Below are 19,538 nucleotides of genomic sequence, written 5' to 3' on the forward strand. Positions count from 1 at the left end.
AGCAGAAGCAGAACTCAGGAAAAATTCCCAATTCCGTAAGGGAAGTGCCCTCTAGTGTCCACCAAACTGAGGGAAAATCAGGGAGAGGGAAGGGCTGAGGAAAAGGAGGTGTACCCTGTCGATGGAGCTGCCTTTCCTCTGGGCATAGGCTCCCCACAGCATGAAGACCACCCCGTGCAGGTTCTTGTTGAGCCAGGACACCACGACATCCGTGAACTGCTCCCAGCCCCTCTCCTTGTGGGACGTGGCCTGGTGAGCCCGAACCGTGAGCACTGCGTTGAGCAGGAGCACTCCTGGCAAACAAACGACATCCAGAGGGTGAAACAAGGGTTAACCCATCCCTGGAATGCCCAAGGCCAGGCTGGATGGAGCTCTGAGCAACCTGGGATAGTGGAAGGTGGTCCTTGGATGAGCTTTAAGCTCCTTTCCAACCCAAACCATTCTGGGATTTTGGGATTCAAACTGTTTTTTTTTCCTGTTGATGAAGCAGATTTTCATTTCAAGATTTTCATTTCACTGAGAAGTGATTTTCTCTCCTACAGGTGGATTATTTCCAATCACAGGGCTGTTTTTTTAGGTAAGATTCTTTTCTGCTCCACAGGGGGCACATCACTGAGTGTGTCTGAGCTCACCTTGCTTGGCCCAGCCCGTCAGGTCCCCATGGCCAGGGTGGGTGAAGTCCTCAATGTCCTCAGAGAGCTCCTTGTAAATATTTTCCAAGCTGGAAAATTTAAACCAAGCCAGCAGAAGATTTTTAATATGCCAAGAGCAAGGAGCACTTATTGCTCTAACCAGGCAAGAAAAGCATTGATTTTAATCTTATTATTTAAGATAATAAAGCCATTTGTAGACGCAGGGCAGCAAAGCCTGTGTGTGTCTGTCTGGAAGCTTTAATGAGACTGGAAATGAAAATTTACATCCAGAGTATCACCAAAACTACACAGAATTATCCATGTCTTGCAGTGATGTTTTTTTTCCAGGCAATGCAGAACTCAAATTTAAGTAGTTGCAAACCACTTCACATCAATTTTCTGGCTCCCAGCCCTGAGCAACACAGAACTGCAAACAAATAAGGAACAAAAGGGATTTTGCAAATTTTCCTACCTGGGGGGAGGTGGAACAGGCTTCTGAACACTAAAACAGAGCCCATGAGCTTGTTTAGGTCCATGGTATGGATCTTGTCCCAAAATGACAACCTTTACCTGAAAGCAGATCTTGGTTAGCACTGAACTGGAATCAATATTATTCCCCAGAGAGTGGGGGAATAAAAGGATTATAAATGAGCTTTATCCTAAAACAGAGACCAAAAAAACCACAAACCCAACCCAACCTCTCCAAGAAACTGAAGTTAAATCCCAGATATCTCACTGAGAAAGAGCACAGAGCCCACCTAACACTAACAGCCCTACAGCTTTGCTGTCAAAATTATGAGTACAACTAATATAATTTGAGTGCAGAAGACCAACATTTTCACAGCCACAAAAAACCACCTTGTTATTTTCCAAGCAGGTTTCATCCCATAACAGCTTTATGCCACACTTGCTGTGATATTTTTGAGATGTTTTATTGGCAATGACATTACCTTATGCTGTCTTTTTTTGCTTTAACTGGAGTCTGTTACTGATCAATTAAAAAACAACAGATGTTCAAGATCAAAAAGCTATGAACTAGGTTAAGCTGGTAACACCAGAAAAAAAGATCAAAAGGATCAGAGGAAGTTCTGTGGCTTGTGAGGGTAGTAAAACAATAAAAGCACGGTTTGGTATCAGACATGAAAGGTAAGGCTGCATTTATGAGTTAGGTGAGCAAAAAACCAGCATCCTCATCCCATGGGATCCAAGCTTAAGGGACCAAACACTGAAGGAACGTGTCTGTGCACCCACCCTGCACCTTCAGGGTTTTAAACTCCCCGGAGCAGCTAAGAGACCCCCACTGCGGCTCTACTCACATCCCAGATGTCGCACATCTGCGTCCAGGTGAAGACCTGCTCGGGGGGCGGATACACCGTGTAGCGCTTCCTCTCCTCGGCCACGAACGCCATGAGCTGCGGGGGCAGCGGGGGCTCAGCGGGGGCTCAGCGGCCGCTCGTGTGGGCAGGGGGGATCGGGGAATGCTGCTCACCTCCACGAAGTAGGGCTTGGAGAACTCCCCGGCCAGCTGCCGCCGCCAGCTCTCGCCGAAGCCCGGGGGCACGTTCCGCTGCGCCAGCAGCTGCCGCGCCGCCTCCTTGTTCTTGCGGATGCGCTCCTGCTGCTCCGCGCTCAGCGCCTGGCTCGCCTCATCCCCGGCCTCCTTCGCCTTCTTGGCGGCGTTCACCTGGAAGCAGCGGGCAGGGAGGAGGCTGCGGGCGGTGCGAAAGCGCAGCGGGCGCAGCCCGAGGCCCCGGAGCAGCACGGCCATAGCGGGCCAGGCCCCGCCCGAGGGGCGGCCGCGCCGCACGCGCCGGCTGCGCGGCAAAACACCCAGCGCGCCCCCATTGGCCGCCGCGCCGCGCGGGCCCCGCCCACAGGCGGGAGCACAAATGCTCGCTCGCTATTGGCCAGCTGGAGAAAGCCTGCTGCTCCCTATTGGCTCGCCGCGGATGGAGGGGAGGTTTCTACCTAGCAACTGTGACGTCACGGAAGGTCTCAGCGCCCATTGGGCGGCAGCGGAGCGTGGGCGCTCGATTGACAGCTCAGCCACGCGTGGAGCCGAGCGGGAATTTGGAAATGGTGCCCCCCTTCCCCCCCACCCCACCAATTCCCCTCAGAAAAGGCCGCCAGGACGCCCAGGCCCCCTCCCACACACAGAGAGCCAGACACGCACGCGCCGCCACCAGACCCCTCTCCTCCCAGGCCGCGGGCTCCCTCAGCCCCCCGCTCCCCACCTCAGAATCGCCGCCCGGCTCCGGGGAGCGGCCGCGCTTCTTGGCCGGCACGGGGCTGAAGAAGGAGTGCAGCGTCTTCTGCCCGATCATGGCTGCGGCGGAGCGGAGCAGACAGCGAGGGAGACCGGGGTGAGTGAGGGGCGGCAGCGGCGCGGAACAGGCGCGGAGGTGGGGTTGGGACTCGGATTTGGCGCCAAACCCGCGCGCGTGCGCCGGGGGCGTGGCCAGCTGGGGAGGGGGCGTGGCTTTGCGCGCGGCCATGCCCCGTGCGCGCTCCCGTTTCCCGCGGGATCGCGCTCTCCGCTGCCCCCGTCCCTCCTTCGGGCATCGCTGCCGGTCCCGGGTCCGCCCATGGACGGATTCGTGGTGAAACTGCCCCGCGGGCAGGCGGGGGATGGCGGCGGCGGCGGGAAGAGGCCGCGGCTGGAGGAGCCCGGCCCGGGGCGGCCTCTCCCGCGGGAGATCCGCGCCGAGGGGCTCAGCTGTGATTACCGCATCCTTTTCGGCAAGGCCGAGGCGGACGAGATCTTCCAGGAGCTGGAGAAGGAGGTGGAGTATTTCGAAGGTATATTCCTGCCCTGTGAGGGTGCCGGAGCACGGGCTGTCCAGGGAGGCTCCGGAGGCCTCCCAAAGGGCCTGGACAGTGCTCTTGGAGACTCGGCTTGGGCAGGAGGGGTGGCCTGGATGACCCCCTCTGGTCCCTTCCAACCTCAATCTTTCTGTGTCCAGCTCTATTCCCCTCCATATCCCCCTTACCCCTTCCCAGTGAAGCATTTCCCTGCCCAGCCCACCCAGGTGAGTCCCAAGCAATTCCCAGGGCCCGGGCACAACTGGCCAGGCACCGGGAGGTTTCTGCAGCCACCTGCTGTTTGCATAATGTTGCACTGAGAAGCCAAGAACACAGGTCTGGCCCTGCAGGGTTGGTTTTGCTCAGCTGGAAGTGTTTGCCAAGAGATAATCCCGGAGTGGTGACTGGAATTTGTTGGAGATGCAGAAATGAGGAATGTGGTGGGGGTGCTGGTCCTGTTCACCCCATTCGAGGGGGATAACAAGGCAGTGTCCAGCTTTGCTGGGACAGAAACACCGGCAGTGGGGATACCAGCTTTTGGGTTGACATGAGCACCCCCATTCCTGTTGTCTGGAGATTCCCAGAAGCTGCAGATCCAGGAGAATGTTGGGCTGTGCAGAGACAATAGAGAGCCGGGTTTGATCCTTCCCCTGCCCTGTTTAAACAGATGACTTGACAAAGCTGCACATATTTGGCACGTGGCACAAGATTCCCAGGAAGAAGGTCACCTACGGAGACCCTGGCTTGTCCTACACTTACTCAGGGGTCACATTCCACCCTAAGCCATGGATCCCAGTGCTGACCCGGATCCGGGAGCGCGTCACCTCGGAAACAGGGCACACCTTTAACTTCGTCCTCATCAACAGGTACAGCCCCTTTCCAGTTGCACCAAGCACCTTATCCTCCAACTGAAACAAAACAAAAGCTTCTGCAGCATTTGGCCAATTTCTGAGGAGTTGATTTCATTTAATTAGTAAATAACTCATTATATTCTATTATTGGTAAGTAATTAACGGTAGTAATTAACAGAGTTGTGTGCACAGGTACAAAGACGGCCTGGACCACATCGGGGAGCACCGGGATGACGAGAAGGAGCTGGTTCCCCGCAGCCCCATTGCCTCCGTGTCCTTCGGAGCCTGCCGGGATTTCGTGTTCCGGCACCGGGATCACCGCGGGAAGGGAGGAATGGCGGGCACAGGGAGGATCACCCTGCAGCTGGCCCACGGCAGCCTGCTCCTCATGAAGCACCCCACCAACCTGCACTGGTACCACAGCCTGCCCCCACGCAGGAGGGTGCTGGCCCCCAGGGTCAACCTCACCTTCAGGAAAGTCCTGCCCGGGGTCAAGCAGGGAAATGTTCATCAGTCAGGGCCTTTGAAAAGTGAAGCTTTAGTTCCTGCTGGAAATGTGGATTCCCCTGTGGTGAGCCAAGGGACTGGAGGAGCAAACGGACAGGAGAGGTTTGGTAACTTTGCTGCTAAAGCTTGTGACCACTGATCTCAAAGGCAAGAAGGTTTTTTACACCAGGAAATGTTGCTCTGGTCCTGCTGATCCCTGGTTTTGGTCATTGCTACCCTTGTTTTGCTCGGGAGGAAGTTTGTTCTAAGCTGATCTTAATCTAAGCAATGTTCCAAGAAGATGAAAATCCTCCACAGGCTGGAGGCAGCAGTTTATAAACACTGTGAGCCACAAGCTGTGATCATTTAAAGCTGATACTCTACAGGTGACACTTTCTGTCAATGAGCTCTGGTTTGCTTGGGTTTTAATTGAAATAAAGCGCTAATGAGCCTGACATGGAGAAGGGGAGTGCTGAGGTGTGAGGACAGGGAGTGCAGTGTGGCTGGATGAGTGTTTGAGTCACTGTGATTCCTCTCTGCTTGATACTCCTCTGCTCTTAGGGGAGGCTGTTCTTGCAGGAGGAAGCACAAGATTTTTCCTTCCTCAGGTCCTTTGTACAAAAACCAGGCAGCAAAAAATGCCCTTGTGGGGGAGAACTGGGTTGTCCCATTTCCACTGGAAGGCTGTCACTCTGAGAGTGCATTTTCCTCAATAATTATCCCTAGGGATCCCATCCTGACTTCCTGAAAGCCATCACCCCCCATGCCCACAGCGAATCCTGCTGAAATGAGGGAATTCTGTCCAGTCACCAAGAGATCTTGAGGCATCAAGGAATGCTAAGTTCTGACTGAGAATGGGAACCAAATCCTGGCTGCAGCCACTGGAATTAGTGCTGGGCTCTGGCCTTCAGAGGTGGGTCCATTTTTCCTATGGAATTAAGGCCTGTGCAGGCAATTCGGAGTTGGTAATTCCCACCCTCTGCCACTCTGAGATGCTCTGTGGAGCATGAAGAGCTCCTGCAGAAAATCCTTCTTATCCAGGGCTTGTGAAGTGTTGTTTGAACCCCTCTGGCTCCCAGCTTGGTGTTTGTTTCAAGACATTCCCACAACTGATTTTTCTACCAAGTTTGTTCTTTTATTGCTACTGTACAGTTACAAAAATACCCTGAAGTGAAAAAAGCAACTTCCAACAGCAGTGCAGTGCTTGGACTGGAACAGACATCGTTAAATTAACACACAAAATAAGACCAGAATAATCCAAACATAGAGATGTCGTCTTGGAGCTCTTAATTCTTTACAGTTTATTAACATCTTCTCCACCATGGCAGCTTGGGAGGGACAAGTAACAAGTTTGAGCCTTGTGCCTGCACAGAGCCCTGGGACCTTCAGAGGGGAGGTTTGGCTGGAAAACAGATCCCAGTGACCTCCAAAGGGGAGGCTTGGCTGTAAAACACAGAGCTCTGTGACCTCTGGAAAGACAGATCCCAGTGACTTCCAAAGGGGAGGCTTGGCTGGCAAACACAGAGCCCTGGGACCTCCAAAGGGGAGGCTTGGCTCCCAAACACCTGCACAAATCCCAGTGACCTCCACAGGTGTGGTTGGCTGGAAAACAGATCCCAGTGACCTCCAGGGGAGAGGATGAGCTCCCAAAGCCCTGCACAGATCTGATGCTCACAGGGGGTTGGGAGGATCTGGCACAGCTCAGGATCAGGACTGAGGTGCTGGGCTTCGCTCCCTTCCTCACCTGAGGGTTAAGCCGAGCCCATCCACTCCTGCCCACCAGGCAAAGCCACAACAAAGGCTCAACCCTCCCCTTGATAGCCCTTGAGGGAGATCCAGAGTCAATCCACAGCCCAAGGAAACAGCTCTTGGCAAAAGAGAATCTGCTGGCTGTGCAGGAAGAGGTGACTTTGTCCCTGTCCCAGCTGCCAGCTCTCTGACAGTCCATAGTGTGCGTGTCCTCTGCCCCTGCTCCAGCACAGCTAAACCAAGGGGCTGCTCAGCTGAACTCCCAAATCCAGGAAAAACCTCTAAGCAGAGCACTGAGCATGGATAATGCAGGACACCCACTGCTGGCACTGGCAATGGTTTCAGTTCTGAGGTACAGGGGCAGAGCTGCTGGAGTGATGGTTTTAGATGACCCCCAGTGCTGCTCCTCCTCCAGCTCTGTCAGCTCTCCCTTCCATGGCCAGAGCAAATTTTTTGGCATTTTGCATCCTTCAAGGGTTTTTGTTGGTTTGTTTTCTTGGTTTTTCTATAACTTAAAACAGGTTAAAACCAAGCTACTGCTCGTGCAGCACAGCCAGGAACCAGGAGCCAGTCCAGCAGTGGATTTCTCAGTATTTATGTACTAGGAGCATTACCTGGAGCAGGAATTGTGCTCCAGACTCTGGAATGATGAGTTGTGTCAATAATTTTGCATATCCACCCATTTGACCACTCCTGCTTTGGCTGGTTTGGAGCCTCTCCTGAGGATGTGTGAACACCCCCGAGCTTTGGGCAGCACTATGAATTCATGAGGTACAAAGTTGCCCCAAAAAAAAAAAAAAAACAACTATTTAAGATTAAGTTGTTATTTGAAAACTTCACAATGAAAAAAAAAGCTTGTCTGATGAAGGATTTTCTCCTCCAAGCTTACAAGGACAGAAAAGAGCTAAGAACAACCTACATATTTAATTCCTGGTCATTTAAAAGCAGGTTTTGAAAGGAGGATTTTTGCTGCTTCTCCCTCTGTGTTTTGTTTGGGATTTTACTTTTGCACATCAAACAATCCAGAGCAGCAGAATTCCTCTTATTTCTATTTACAGGGCAGTCTGGAGCTGATGCAGTGACACCAGGATTCCCAGATTTCTTCATGACACCAGGAAGTGCCCACCAGTCCTGGCCCTGATGTTTATATTCCACTCAACAAGGCCTGGGGCTGCTCTACAGCTCAGCTGCAAGCCAGGAGCGTGGATCCCAATGCTGGGAATGGCAGATTCCAGCAAGAAAATGGGAAGGGCAAGTCTAGAACAATTACAGCAGCTTGGAAATCACAGCATTAAAAGTTGTAGTTGATGCTACAAAACGACTGAATCCAACAGTGCTGAAGGAAATGACAACACTGAGCACTAGCAAACACTTCCATGTGCTGATTCCAGCTACATTCCAAAGGTATGGAGCAATAAATTAAGGTTTCAGCTCTTAATAGATACAAAACTATCTCCTGGATAAAGCAAACTGCATTTTAAATCAGGAGAAGGGCTTTATAAAGAATTAAAGTAGTAGGAAAATCGTGTGAACGGGGAAATCTTTTGGATCATGGCTGTTTGTGGAGATGCCTTTACTTGACAGGTCAGGAGAAATGTGATGCCGTGAGTTCATCCCATGGTTGTGAGGCATTCCCAGGGCACAGTGGGCATGCAGAGGGCTGGGCCAGTGGCAATGCAGCTGTTCAGGGAAGCTCAAGGCACTTTGTGTCTTAAATCATTGCCAACAGCAGCTTCCCCTCGCCCCCTCCCACAGCTCCCCACTGGGAAGCACTGGGAATAGAGCCTTGGGATAAAATCCCTGCCTGACAGAGGGTTCTCAACAGATACCTGGGGCTGCACGATGTTGGAACAGCTCTGGGAATGTGGGTACAAAACACAGTTCCCAGCCATTGCCACAGGGAAGGGAACCTGGAGGGGCTGGTGCACAATGGAGAGGTGCCAGAGGAGGGATTGGGATGGGAAGGGGCTCTTCAACAGCAGCTTGACATCAACCCTTTGCAGGGCTCCCCCTTCGGAAGTGAAATGTGTGGGATAAAGCATCTCCCCGGGAAAAGTGCCGTGTCAGGACATGGAATAGAGCCTCGGGACAAGGCAGAAAAACACTTCTCAACACACACCTGGGGCTGCACAACGCCGGCAGAGCGGGATTAGGGTACCAACCACAATTCCCAGCCATTGCCACAGGGGAGGGATCCCGGATGGGGGGAGGGGGTGGGGGGGGAGGTTTGCATAACAGAGAGGCTCAATCCACGGGCTCGGGATGATCCCAGCGCCGCTGCCTCAGTCCTGGGCCGGGCTCTGGGGCTGGGCCCGGCCGTGCACGCGCTCGTAGAACAGCAGGTAGGCACTGGCAGCCAGCACCTCGTGCAGGCTGGCCCTGCGCACGGATTCATCCGAGATCCAGAGCCACTGGCTGCTGCTGCTGCTGCTGCTGCGGGCGCCCGGCGCGCGCCGGAAGGTGACGAAGTGTCCCGAGTGCATGTCCCCGTGGTGCACCACCACGGCCATCAGCCGGTACAGGTACAGCGGGGCCCTGCGGGGACACGGGCTCAGCCTGGGCATGCACACGCACACACACACACACACAGAGAGAGCAGGAGGAGCCACAAGTCCTCCCTGGAGCAAAAAGGGGGTGGTTTCCTGAGGGGAACGGCAGCTCCGTCCCTGGAATGTTCAAGGTTGGAGCAATCTGGGCTAGTGGAAGGTGTGCCTGCCCATGGCAAGTGGTGGAATGGGGTGATGTGTCAGTTCCCTTCCAACCCAAACCCAAATTCTGGGATCAAGTGCTTGTTCGTGCTGTTCCATCCTTGGAAGGGTCCAAGGCTAGGCTGGACGGAGGTTGGAGCAACCTGGGATAGTGGAAGGTGGATGATCTCCAAGTCTCCTTCCAAGCCAAACCATTCTGGGATTATGGGATTCAAACCTGCTGTGCCATCCCTGCAAGTACTCAAGGACAGGTTGGATGGGGTTTGGAGCGACCTGGGATAGAGGAAGGTGTCCCTGCCCATGGGAAGGGGACTGGACTGGATGGTCCCCGAGTTCCCTACCAAGCCAAACCATTCTGGGATTCCATGGAAAAGGATTATCAGCAGAAGCCCCAAGGGTGATTTACCAAGTGGAATCATGGCAGGTGCAACTGAAATCAAAAATGTCTGAGAAAAAAAAGAAAATCTGTGGGTTTCTTACAACCATTTTAAAATGAAGGAAAAGAAGGCATAGAGGAAAGCAGCAGCAATGGCATTATGGCTGTTCAGGAGGATTTACATGAACCAGAGGAAGGAGGTTTTGAGTTTTGCTTGTAACTTGCTCTACTCCTTCTCCCAGGACTAAAAATCACCCAAGAGATGAGCACAGGAGGTGGGACAAAGGTTACATGCTGTGACTGGGCAGCCTCAGGACAAGGACAGAAGAAAGGGAGACGATTTGAAGGACAGAAGTGAAGCGAGAGGGTAAAAAAATCTCTTAACTTACCTGCACTCAGGGAATGCAGCAAGTGGGAAAGTTCCTGGGGACATTAAAAAGGAGGAGGAGGAGGAAGAGGAGGCACCATTCATGAAGAGAGGTTTGGTACCAGCTGGTTGTTCTGCATCTGCCAGAAGAAGGAGAAATTCAGGGATTTAATGCTGTTGCTAAGAACAGCAGCCCTGCTCCTGCAGTGCCTTTCACCATGGGATACTGAAGGTATTTTATTGATTTTAAATCATTACACAGATTCAGAGGGCTGGAATATCCACAGGCAATGGATATCGTATCCAAACTGGTTTTACACAGCAAATATGAAAATTCCCATTGTGTCCAAAATCCCAGCTAAAGGAATATTGAGGTGCCTGAGGACAGACCTCCTACAGGTGGATCTTCCAACTGTTTTTCAAGAATTCATCATTCCCAGTATTCCTTCTCTGCTTGTCCTGAAGCCTTGGAAGAGATCCCTAACAAGAAAAACCCTGGGACATCCCAAGTTCAACACTCCTCTGGATATAAAAGATGGGAATTCTGTGCTGTGCTTTATAATTTTTCTTTATATAGATATATATTTAGTAGGATCAAAACAAAAATTATCCAAACTGAACTGTAAATTTGGGAATGGGAAAGAGATTTCTGTCCTCTTTGCAGAGCCCCACATCAAGATGCTGCTGATGGGTCGATTCTGCAGAGCAATGTTTGATCCCTGAAATGCAGAAAGAGCTGATCTATTTTACTGGCAAAGGAGGTACCTGAAGGTTTCCCTGCTCTCCCATCCTTTGTTCCAGGTGTTGTCTCCTCGGAGTTTTTCCAGCTGAGCTGCTCCTGGCTGGATTTGGGACCAGGAACCCGATATTTGTAGATGTCCATGACCAGGAATTCGTTGAACTGGACGTGTTCATGTCTCTTCAGGGGAGTGCCTTGGTTTGACCAGCTCAGCCTTTGCAGGTGGATGCACAAACACTGGGGCAGCTTCAGGAATGTGGTCAGGAAAGGAGAATCCAAATTTTTCATGGAAAGAAACAGGTGGTGAGTCCAGGGAATAAGGAAATGCATTGCCTTTATCTCTGTGTAAGCTCAGTGGCAACAGTGTCCCTAAAGCAGGACAGTAACTCTTGTGGGATTCCTGCTGTTTCCTAATTCCCAATAATTAATGGCTTTGCACAGGGGAAAACCAAAACCATCAAGTGTTATAAAGAGCTGAAATTTAAAATCATTGCTGTAGCAAGAAGTACATCATCATCATCATTATTATTATTATTATTATTATTATTGGCACCTGAGGCTCCTAATTACCCACCAGTGCCCTGCTGGCCTCTGCATGACAGGATTACAGAGCAAAAAAACCCCGTGTTTTCTCACAGAAATCCCACCTGATGTTTATTCACCAGCTGTATTTGGAATACTTCAATTTCCCTGAAATGTGGAATTGCTAAAGGTGCTACAAACCCTGTAAACATAAATCAGTTTATGGGAATTAGGAATTCCAAGGAATTAATGTAAAATAAAAGAAACGCCACTGATCCAAACTCGCATTTAAGTGGTTTACTAAACAACAGAAGAATATTCCCATTCTTGAAGTGTTTAATGTTTGATGCTTTGCTGAGTTGAGGCCTCAACGCCCACAAATATTTGCCAGCTGAGTTTACTTTGAAAAGTAAAATGTTTGTGGTCTAACAGCAAGAAGTGGACACAACAAGATCAAAGAGAGAAGTTACTGTGTGACAGGATTTAGGAGATTTGGAGGGGTTTCTTTGCCTCACCTTTCCTAACTTTAATTGCTTAACAAACGTTGTTCTCTGGTTTTCTATGCTCTGTCCATTCAGAATTCCTTCTGCCTGGATCTGGAATCAGAAGGGGAAAAAAAAAATGAAGGCACCTGCAGACAGGAGCAATTGTCTGTTTAGAATATACTCAGAGCATGAATTTCACCTTCAGAATTCCTGGCCTGTCCTAAAGGATCAGAATTCTAAACCAAAATCAAGCAGAAATGAGCATTTACAGAATTCCACTCACTCAGAACTGCACTCATTTGCCTTTTCTGTTGATTTTTAAACAATACCAGAGCAAAAAAAAATGATCCCTGGTCATACCTAGTAACTACAGAATTAAATATTCGTAGATTTGGTAACAGTAGGAGTAAGTAAAGCCTCAAATATTCTGTGAGATAAGAACTCCTTGTTAAATATCTGAAATCCCAGAGGCTTTCCCCAAGTCCTGAAGAAAAAGGAGTTGGGAAGTGAAGCCAGGATTGTGTCAGCAGGCTCAAAACTGAGCAGGGAGGTGACAGGAATTGAAGTGCCAGGAATTGAAGTGCCAGGAATTGAAGTGCCAGGAATTGAAGTGACCTACTCTGGTGCAGTTGTCACACACAACATCCTTCACAGACTCCGAAGAGATGAAGTGATGGAGACAATGGTCCAGTGTCATGGGACGACCCTGAGTGCCAAGAAAAGCCAGAATTATTTGCAGGAATTTTAGGGTGCATTCCACTGGATTTTTGGGGAAAGGATTTTTAATCATCCCTTCCGTAGAAAAACTACAGAAGGGCAGGTTTATTTCTTGAAAGAACTGACTAAATGGCTTTGGGTGATCATGGAACTGGGGGGATTCTCCCTTAGTCTGGATTAAACATGGAAAACTTTGCAGCCTGTTGATAACAACAGCTGTGACTCCCTGTGAGAGTCCTTCAGTGGGCTTTTAAACCACAGATTCCTGTCCTGTTCCTATTTTTCTCGAGTTCCAGCATTTCAGGGGTCACTTTATGCTCTCTGACCCGCTCCATAGGAGAAATACAGCTTCTAATGGAATTTAGGCCTCCTTCCTGCCCTTCCTCATATCCTGCCCTGCCAAGGATTGGATAAAACAAAAGACAAAGAACAGAAGATGTGTCCAAATCCCAATCCTGGCTACTCTGCAAGTAGGAATCACCATTTCCATGAGTACCAGTAGTTGTGGAAAGAAATCACCACCAGACACGAAATAACAAACTCTCACAGTCCAAAAATACCCTGTAAATGTTGCCCCAAAAATCCACAATGTTTTGTCATTTGAAGTTTTTCAGAGGCAGAAAGAAATGGAAACAATTCCCACTTGAAATCACCCGATGGAAAAGCCTGGATGGGGTAAGGTGTGACCTGCCAGGGGGAGAGCAGCTGAAGGTCACCTTCCAAGCCCTTGGGATATGATCTGGGCTCTTCAAATTCCACAGAAAAGACCAAATCCTCCACCAGGAGAAGCAGAAAAACTCCGGTGGTGTCACCAAGTGTTTGTTGGACTCATGGGAACCTTGCACCACCCATTAGGGAGAAGGTCCTGCAGCAGCATGGGATTATAGAAGAGAAGGGCAATCAACTCCTAAAGAAGCTCTGAATGTCCTCTGCACCTGAGAAAGGCCCTGGGAAGGCAGAGCCAAGGTGCCAGCATCAGGGAGCAGGGGGATACGTACCCACACAGCCGCTGGAATGCTCAGGGAGAGGCTGTCGAAGGTGTCGAACCTCACAGGGCTCTGCGAGAGAACATTCCAGAGCCTGAGTTTATGTCAGTCCCAAAACAAATCCAACCCAATTCTCTCAAGATGAGCCTATGCCCCGTGCTGGCCACAATTCCCTGGTGGAACAGGATCCAAACCCTCCCAATTTCCCAAGCACAGTGCCAGGGAACACCAGGAATGTTCTGCTCGGCCTCTTCCTGCTCACTCTAATTTGTTTGCAAGGTTTTGGGCAGTAAAATGCAAATGTTCTCTTGGTTTGGTCTATAAATGGGGTTTCTTTTCTGTATTTTTTTCCCTTTGTCCAGGTTATCTTCATCTCCTTACTTGGAGTAACTGGACTTAGAGTGCCTTTGCCAAATGTGCTGAATGAGCAGCGAGTCCTAAACTCAGCCACGTGAGTGGATTTTTCAGGTGATATTATTAATTAATTAACTGTTAATTCAATAATAGAATAAAACATCTATTATTCTGTTTGATGAGACAGCTGTTACCCCCACAGAGTGCATCACATGGATTTTTTTTTTCAGTCCATTTAGGGATAAATCCTTGTTCATCACCACAATAAACACCTGGAAAATGAACAGCCCTGAGCTGTTGAGTCCTGCAAAGCTCTGGAGCTTGATCCATGATCAGAAATCAGGGATGGTGGTTCCAGGATGCACTCTGAGGGTTGGATATCCCTTCTCACATTGCACAGATATTAATAATGATAGAAAATATGATCTCTTTTCATACCTGGTGCTCACAGTGTTTGCAAACCATGTTGCTGGTCAGCCTTCCATGGAAAGGGTGCTGGGATTTCCAGTGGTTGGACACAGGGGGAAGAGATCCTGCAACACAGAAGTTGGAATTGTCCTTGGATTTTCCATCCATCCACTTTCAGCACTCCAATCCCACACTTTTTAACAAAATTAATGGCTCCAAAGCACCTTTTTTGTCCCACTGATTAATAATTAATGAGGGGGGGCATTTGTTTATATTCTTGATTTCTATTTCAGTTCAGTACAAAGATCAATTAATATTATCCCACTTAATAAACAAAACAACTACACTATGAATATTCAGAATATCCAGCAGGGATCAAATCCTACCTCTTGTCCTGCAGCTTATTTGCTTTTGGGTTATTTCTGGTTGCTGCAGAGGGAGATAAAAACATTTCATTAACTCTACCTCAGCAACGTAGAAAAAATGTCAAGTTAATACATGAAGTATTAAATGTGTTCCTATTTCATCCCTAATGGGCTTTTCTGGCATTAGAAAAATTGTGGGAATCTCAGAGGCTCTTTCTATTTGAAGAACAAAAAAACAACTGGTACAAACCAAATTTATAATTGACAATTGCTTATAAAAGGAATCATTAACCTGCAGAATTCTCTGCCTCAGAGCACTAAAATAGGAGATTTTGGAATTTTTTTGGTCTATATTTTAGACCTAGAAGTATTTTTCATAGGCAAACCCAGATATTTTTCCATCTGCATCAAGTTTAGCAGCAAGCTGGAGGATAAGATAAATTTTACCTCCATGAAGCTCTTCCACAAATGCCCATTTTGCAGATTTCAACCCCTTTTTCAGGTGTGAACTACAGATCACAGTAACTGCTTGGAGGGACTCCTGCTCTGTGCCAATTTAAATCCCTACATTCCACGGATTTAAGGATGCAAAAACCCCTCAGGAAAGCAGGATCACTGGAAATTCCAAGATGTTTTCTTAGGAAAACCCGAGAATTCTTTAAATTTGACTTACTGGTGAGGATTAAAGAACAGCTTTGGGAACAGAATAAAAAGATCCTGAACAGCCACTTTCAACTTGGGAACGTGGGCAGATTCCAGGAGTTTCTGCTAAGGAAATAAATGGGAATTCACCTCCAGGGAATGCACATCAAACAGATGGGTCACACGGGGCTGCCGATCCCGTTCGTCCTCCAGGGAAGAGGTCAGGACATGGAAGAGCTCGTGGGCATCCTGGGAAATGGAGTCAGAACCAAGAGCCATCAACAAAACATTCCAGGAGGGCTGGAATTCCACAGGAAATTCGGGAAAAATTACAGCTCAGAGCTTCTATTTCTATTTATATTTATATTTTTATTTTATTAAGGTAAGTACATACTAAATGTAAGTAATAATTAACAATAAAATGTATAAATAATAAATTTATATATTTTAATTATATATTTTATATATTATTTTGTATTATTATACTTCTGTACTATGTTATATAATTACAAGAATAATTATTATCATTATATTACATTACCATGAATTCTATTTTATACTATCATGAATATATTTATATTAATATTTATAGTCGTGTTTATTAGTTATATTAATATTCCTAATTTATAGTAATACTTATAATTATTATAAGTAATTATAAATATAAATATATTATTATCCTTCTATACTATGTTATATAATTACAAGAATAATTTTAAATTAGAAAAATATAAATATATTATTATACTTCTATACTATGTTATACAATTACAAGAATAATTATTATCATTATATTACATTACCATGAATTCTATTTTATACTATCATATTTATATTAACATTTATAGTCATATTTATTATTTATATTAATATTTATAATTTATAGTAATACTTACAATTATTATAAATAATTATAAAATATAAATATATTATTATACTTCTATACTATGTTATATAATTACAAGAATAATTATCATTATATTACATTACCATGAATTCTATTTTATATTATCATGAATATATTTATATTAATATTTATAGTCATATTTATTAGTTATATTAATATTCCTAATTTATAGTAATACTTATAATTATTATAAATAATTATAAATATAAATATATTATTATACTTCTATATTATGTTATACAATTACAAGAATAATTATTATCATTATATTACATTACCATGAATTCTATTTTATATTATCATGAATATATTTATATTAATATTTATAGTCATATTTATTAGTTATATTAATATTCCTAATTTATAGTAATACTTATAATTATTATAAATAATTATAAATATAAATATATTATTATACTTCTATACTATGTTATATAATTACAAGAATAATTTTAAATTATAAAATATAAATATATTATTGTTATACTTCTATGCTATGTTATATAATTACAAGAATAATTATTATCATTATATTACATTACCATGAATTCTATTTTATATTATCGTGAATATATTTATATTAATATTTATAGTCGTATTTATTAGTTATATTAATATTCCTAATTTATAGTAATACTTATAATTATTATAAATATATTATAAATACATTATTATACTTCTATACTATGCTATATAATTACAAGAATAATTATTATCATTATATTACATTACCATGAATTCTATTTTATATTATTGTGAATATATTTATATTAATATTTATAGTCATATTTATTATTTCTATTAATACTTATAATTTATAGTAATACTTATAATTATCTATAGCTATAATTTATATATGTTTATAATTATATTTATGTTAAAATGAATATATTCTATAATAATATATTCTAATTGATTATAATAATTATGTGCTCTACTGATATATAATAATTCGTTATGCTAATTCATTATAATAATTATATATTCTAATTTTCCATTATTTGTATTAATATTGAATCTATTTTGTTGTGCCCAAAAGCTTCAGAACAGCACAAGGCACTAAAGACATTCTGGGCCTTAGAAACTCACAAGGAGAGAGAAAAACTACCCCAAAATAAATTCCCAAATCCCTCTTTTCCTCAATTTCATAACTGCAATCTATCCTTGGAAATCTGGAATATATTTTAGGAGTGGGATAATTGATGGAGTGCATCAAAACACTGACAAGAATTCCAAATAATTAGGATTACTGAAAATCCTAATTAGGAGCAGAGCATAGATCCATGATCCAGAGTGAAAGTCCATTATCCATAGGGAAGTTAGGGCTGGATCTCTTCAGCTTTAATATTCCTGGCCCTGTCATTCCAAGCCTGAAGATAATTCCATATAATAATTTGGAAGCAGCCAGCAATTCCCTGAGGAATATCCCAGCAACCTGAAAGCCCCATTCCCAACACATGGATCTTTTTCATCACTTTTCTGGAAGCTGGATTCACATCTGACAGCTCCAGGTCTGAGGGATCCTTGTCCAAGTGGGAATTCTCCCAGATTCCTGCCATCACCTGCTCTTCAAAGGAGGAGATCTGCCACCTGTTCATCCTCAGCACCTCCAGCAGGCAGCTGGCATCCAGGACATCGTCCTCTGTCACCTCCTGGCAGGATAAAGCTGGAGAAGGCAAGGCAGGAGTGTCAGGAGGAGGCAGAAATGGGGAAAAATCGGTGGTTTCTGGGGCTAAAGCACCACCACCCTCATAACCACTTCCACAGGAATATCCCAAGACTGAACTTCCGAGGGATTTCCTTTAAAAACAACCCCGTGAGGGAAGCCAGGCAGAGCCAGGGGATCACTTGAGGGTGTCAGAGATGAATTTAGCACAGGGACAAGTCTGAAATGAGGCACCTCAAGCTTAAAATCTTTAATATTTTTATCCAAAACCTTGCAAAGTGTGATTGAATAGTCCAGATTTTTGGGAAAATAGTAAGCTTGGAGGGGGGGGAAAAAAAAAAAAGCTTAAATTATTTGCTGATTCTTTCTTTTTTTTTTTTTTTCCCCCTATGGAATTCTAGATTTCTGGAATTCTATGGCATTCAAGAAGTCTGTGGAAGGTGGCTGAGCTTGGCCATGGGGTTGAAAATTAGACACGGAGATAAAATAGGGAATACAAACCCCATGAGCTTCTTTCTTTGGGAAAAGAGGCTAAAAATGACCACATTTCTCCTCAAATATTTCATCCTTGGTTTGCCACAACAGGAAAATGTCTCAGTACCTCTCAGGAGCTGCAGCAAAGTGACTGACAGGTATTGATGCTCCTGGGATTTTTCCTGCTCTGCCCTGTACTGTGCTGTGAACTCCTCCAGCCACCTGATGAAGGAGGGGCAGGAGGACAAGCCCTGGAGCAGGGAATTCATGAAGCACGTGTTGCCCAGGTTCAGGAGACCCGGGACAAGCCCTGCAAAGAGAATTGCAAGACTTTACACCACAAAGTCCAGGCAAAACAAATCCCATTTGTCAGCGGGAATGCTGTGTAGGGTGCTACAATTAGGTGAAAATGGAGTTCTTTCTGTTTATTTGGTTGATTTTCCATCTTTCAGAGAATCCCAGAATGGGTTGGGTTGGAAGGGAACTTGGAGATCATCCCACCCCACACCTTCCACTAGCCCAGGTTGCTCCAAGCCCCGTCCAACGTGGCCTTGGACACTTCCAGGGATGGGGCAGCCACGCAGAAGCTGTGCCGGAGCCTCCCCACCCTCCCAGGGAAGAATTCCTTCCCAAAATCCCGCCCTCTGGCAGTGGGAAAGAGCAATCCCAGCTGGAAAAACGGGATAAAGCGCATCCCCCGGGGCTGTTCCCGGTGCTGGCAGCCCCAGTTCCCCCGGTACCTCTCCGGCGCCGTTTCCTGCCGGTGATGGGGCCCCACAGGACGTAAATCCCGGCTGCCAGCGCCGCCGCCGCGCCCCCCAGCACCCCCCAGTTCCTCATCGCTCGGTGCCTGCAAGGGGAAAACCGGGAAAAACCGGGAAGTGGGTCCGGAGCTGCAGCAAGCGGGAGGAGGCCGCCGGTCCCCGGCCTTCCCGGGGCAACGGGAGGGAAAAGGGAAGGGGGAGAAGGGAAGGGGGAGAAGGGAAGGGGGGGGAACGGAGCAGGAAAAAGGCAAGGGGGAAAAGGAAGGGGAAAGGGAAAAGGGAAAAGGGAAAAGGAAAAGGAAGAAAGCGAGGGAAGAAGGGAAAGGGAGAAGGGAAGCGCTCGGCCCAAGGGTTCGCCCCGACCAACCCGAGTCCCCCGCCCGCCCTCCCCTCAGAGCCGGCCCCCTCCCGGCTCATCCCGAGCCTCTTCCCGGTCCATCCCGACCCCCTCCCGTCACAGCCGAGCCCTCCCCTCGGACCTGGCCCCCTCCCCCGCCCGCAGCAGCCGCCGCACCGGCCCGTCCGCCAGCATGGCCGC

General features: G+C 46.7%; 3 protein-coding genes and 1 long non-coding RNA gene across 4 annotated transcripts in view; 2 read left to right on the plus strand and 2 right to left on the minus strand.

Moving 5' to 3' along the window:
* Nucleotides 1-3,043, minus strand: part of UNG (uracil DNA glycosylase) — a 4,637-nt gene extending 1,594 nt beyond the window's left edge. The window contains exons 1-6 of the mRNA XM_048322483.1: nucleotides 2,867-3,043; nucleotides 2,122-2,316; nucleotides 1,949-2,044; nucleotides 1,105-1,202; nucleotides 633-721; nucleotides 115-293 (exon numbers count right to left, since the gene is read on the minus strand). Of these exons, the coding sequence (XP_048178440.1) occupies nucleotides 115-293; nucleotides 633-721; nucleotides 1,105-1,202; nucleotides 1,949-2,044; nucleotides 2,122-2,316; nucleotides 2,867-2,956 (747 nt within the window). The 5' untranslated portion in view covers nucleotides 2,957-3,043. The remainder of the gene's footprint in view (nucleotides 1-114; nucleotides 294-632; nucleotides 722-1,104; nucleotides 1,203-1,948; nucleotides 2,045-2,121; nucleotides 2,317-2,866) is intronic.
* The window catches only part of LOC125335150, a 19,810-nt gene extending 10,192 nt beyond the window's left edge, over nucleotides 1-9,618 (plus strand). Inside the window, exon 3 of the long non-coding RNA XR_007207356.1 lies at nucleotides 9,227-9,618. This is a non-coding gene — a long non-coding RNA (uncharacterized LOC125335150). The remainder of the gene's footprint in view (nucleotides 1-9,226) is intronic.
* ALKBH2 (alkB homolog 2, alpha-ketoglutarate dependent dioxygenase) lies at nucleotides 3,136-5,230 on the plus strand. The gene is made up of 3 exons (XM_048322484.1): nucleotides 3,136-3,431; nucleotides 4,102-4,300; nucleotides 4,478-5,230. The coding sequence occupies exons 1-3, from the start codon at nucleotides 3,218-3,220 to the stop codon at nucleotides 4,929-4,931; spliced, it is 867 nt and encodes a 288-aa protein (XP_048178441.1). The 5' UTR covers nucleotides 3,136-3,217; the 3' UTR covers nucleotides 4,932-5,230.
* On the minus strand, nucleotides 5,885-19,531 carry USP30 (ubiquitin specific peptidase 30). Its single transcript, XM_048322482.1, has 13 exons — nucleotides 19,515-19,531; nucleotides 18,977-19,086; nucleotides 18,364-18,546; nucleotides 17,659-17,762; nucleotides 15,340-15,438; nucleotides 14,569-14,611; nucleotides 14,213-14,307; nucleotides 13,433-13,492; nucleotides 12,337-12,423; nucleotides 11,748-11,828; nucleotides 10,737-10,956; nucleotides 9,994-10,111; nucleotides 5,885-9,055 (listed from the first exon to the last, which is right to left on the minus strand). The coding sequence occupies exons 2-13, from the start codon at nucleotides 19,074-19,076 to the stop codon at nucleotides 8,803-8,805; spliced, it is 1,443 nt and encodes a 480-aa protein (XP_048178439.1). The 5' UTR covers nucleotides 19,077-19,086; nucleotides 19,515-19,531; the 3' UTR covers nucleotides 5,885-8,802.
* Between the last annotated feature and the right edge of the window lie 7 nt (nucleotides 19,532-19,538).

Source organism: Corvus hawaiiensis, chromosome 18 (assembly GCF_020740725.1).
Source record: "Corvus hawaiiensis isolate bCorHaw1 chromosome 18, bCorHaw1.pri.cur, whole genome shotgun sequence".
Taxonomy (NCBI): Eukaryota; Metazoa; Chordata; class Aves; order Passeriformes; family Corvidae; genus Corvus; species Corvus hawaiiensis.

What these genes read in the sequence shown, in the direction of transcription:
- ALKBH2 (XM_048322484.1), top strand. Translation starts at nt 3,218, where the DNA reads ATGGACGGATTCGTGGTGAAACTGCCCCGCGGGCAGGCGGGGGATGGC. An exon ending in GGAGGTGGAGTATTTCGAAG is followed by an intron (nt 3,432 to 4,101) that starts GTATATTCCTGC and finishes CTGTTTAAACAG; the next exon opens with ATGACTTGACAAAGCTGCAC. An exon ending in AACTTCGTCCTCATCAACAG is followed by an intron (nt 4,301 to 4,477) that starts GTACAGCCCCTT and finishes TTGTGTGCACAG; the next exon opens with GTACAAAGACGGCCTGGACC.
- USP30 (XM_048322482.1), bottom strand. Translation starts at nt 19,076, where the DNA reads ATGAGGAACTGGGGGGTGCTGGGGGGCGCGGCGGCGGCGCTGGCAGCC. An exon ending in TCTCCTCCTTTGAAGAGCAG is followed by an intron (nt 15,439 to 17,658) that starts GTGATGGCAGGA and finishes TCCATTTCCCAG; the next exon opens with GATGCCCACGAGCTCTTCCA. An exon ending in AGCAATTAAAGTTAGGAAAG is followed by an intron (nt 10,957 to 11,747) that starts GTGAGGCAAAGA and finishes ACATTCCTGAAG; the next exon opens with CTGCCCCAGTGTTTGTGCAT.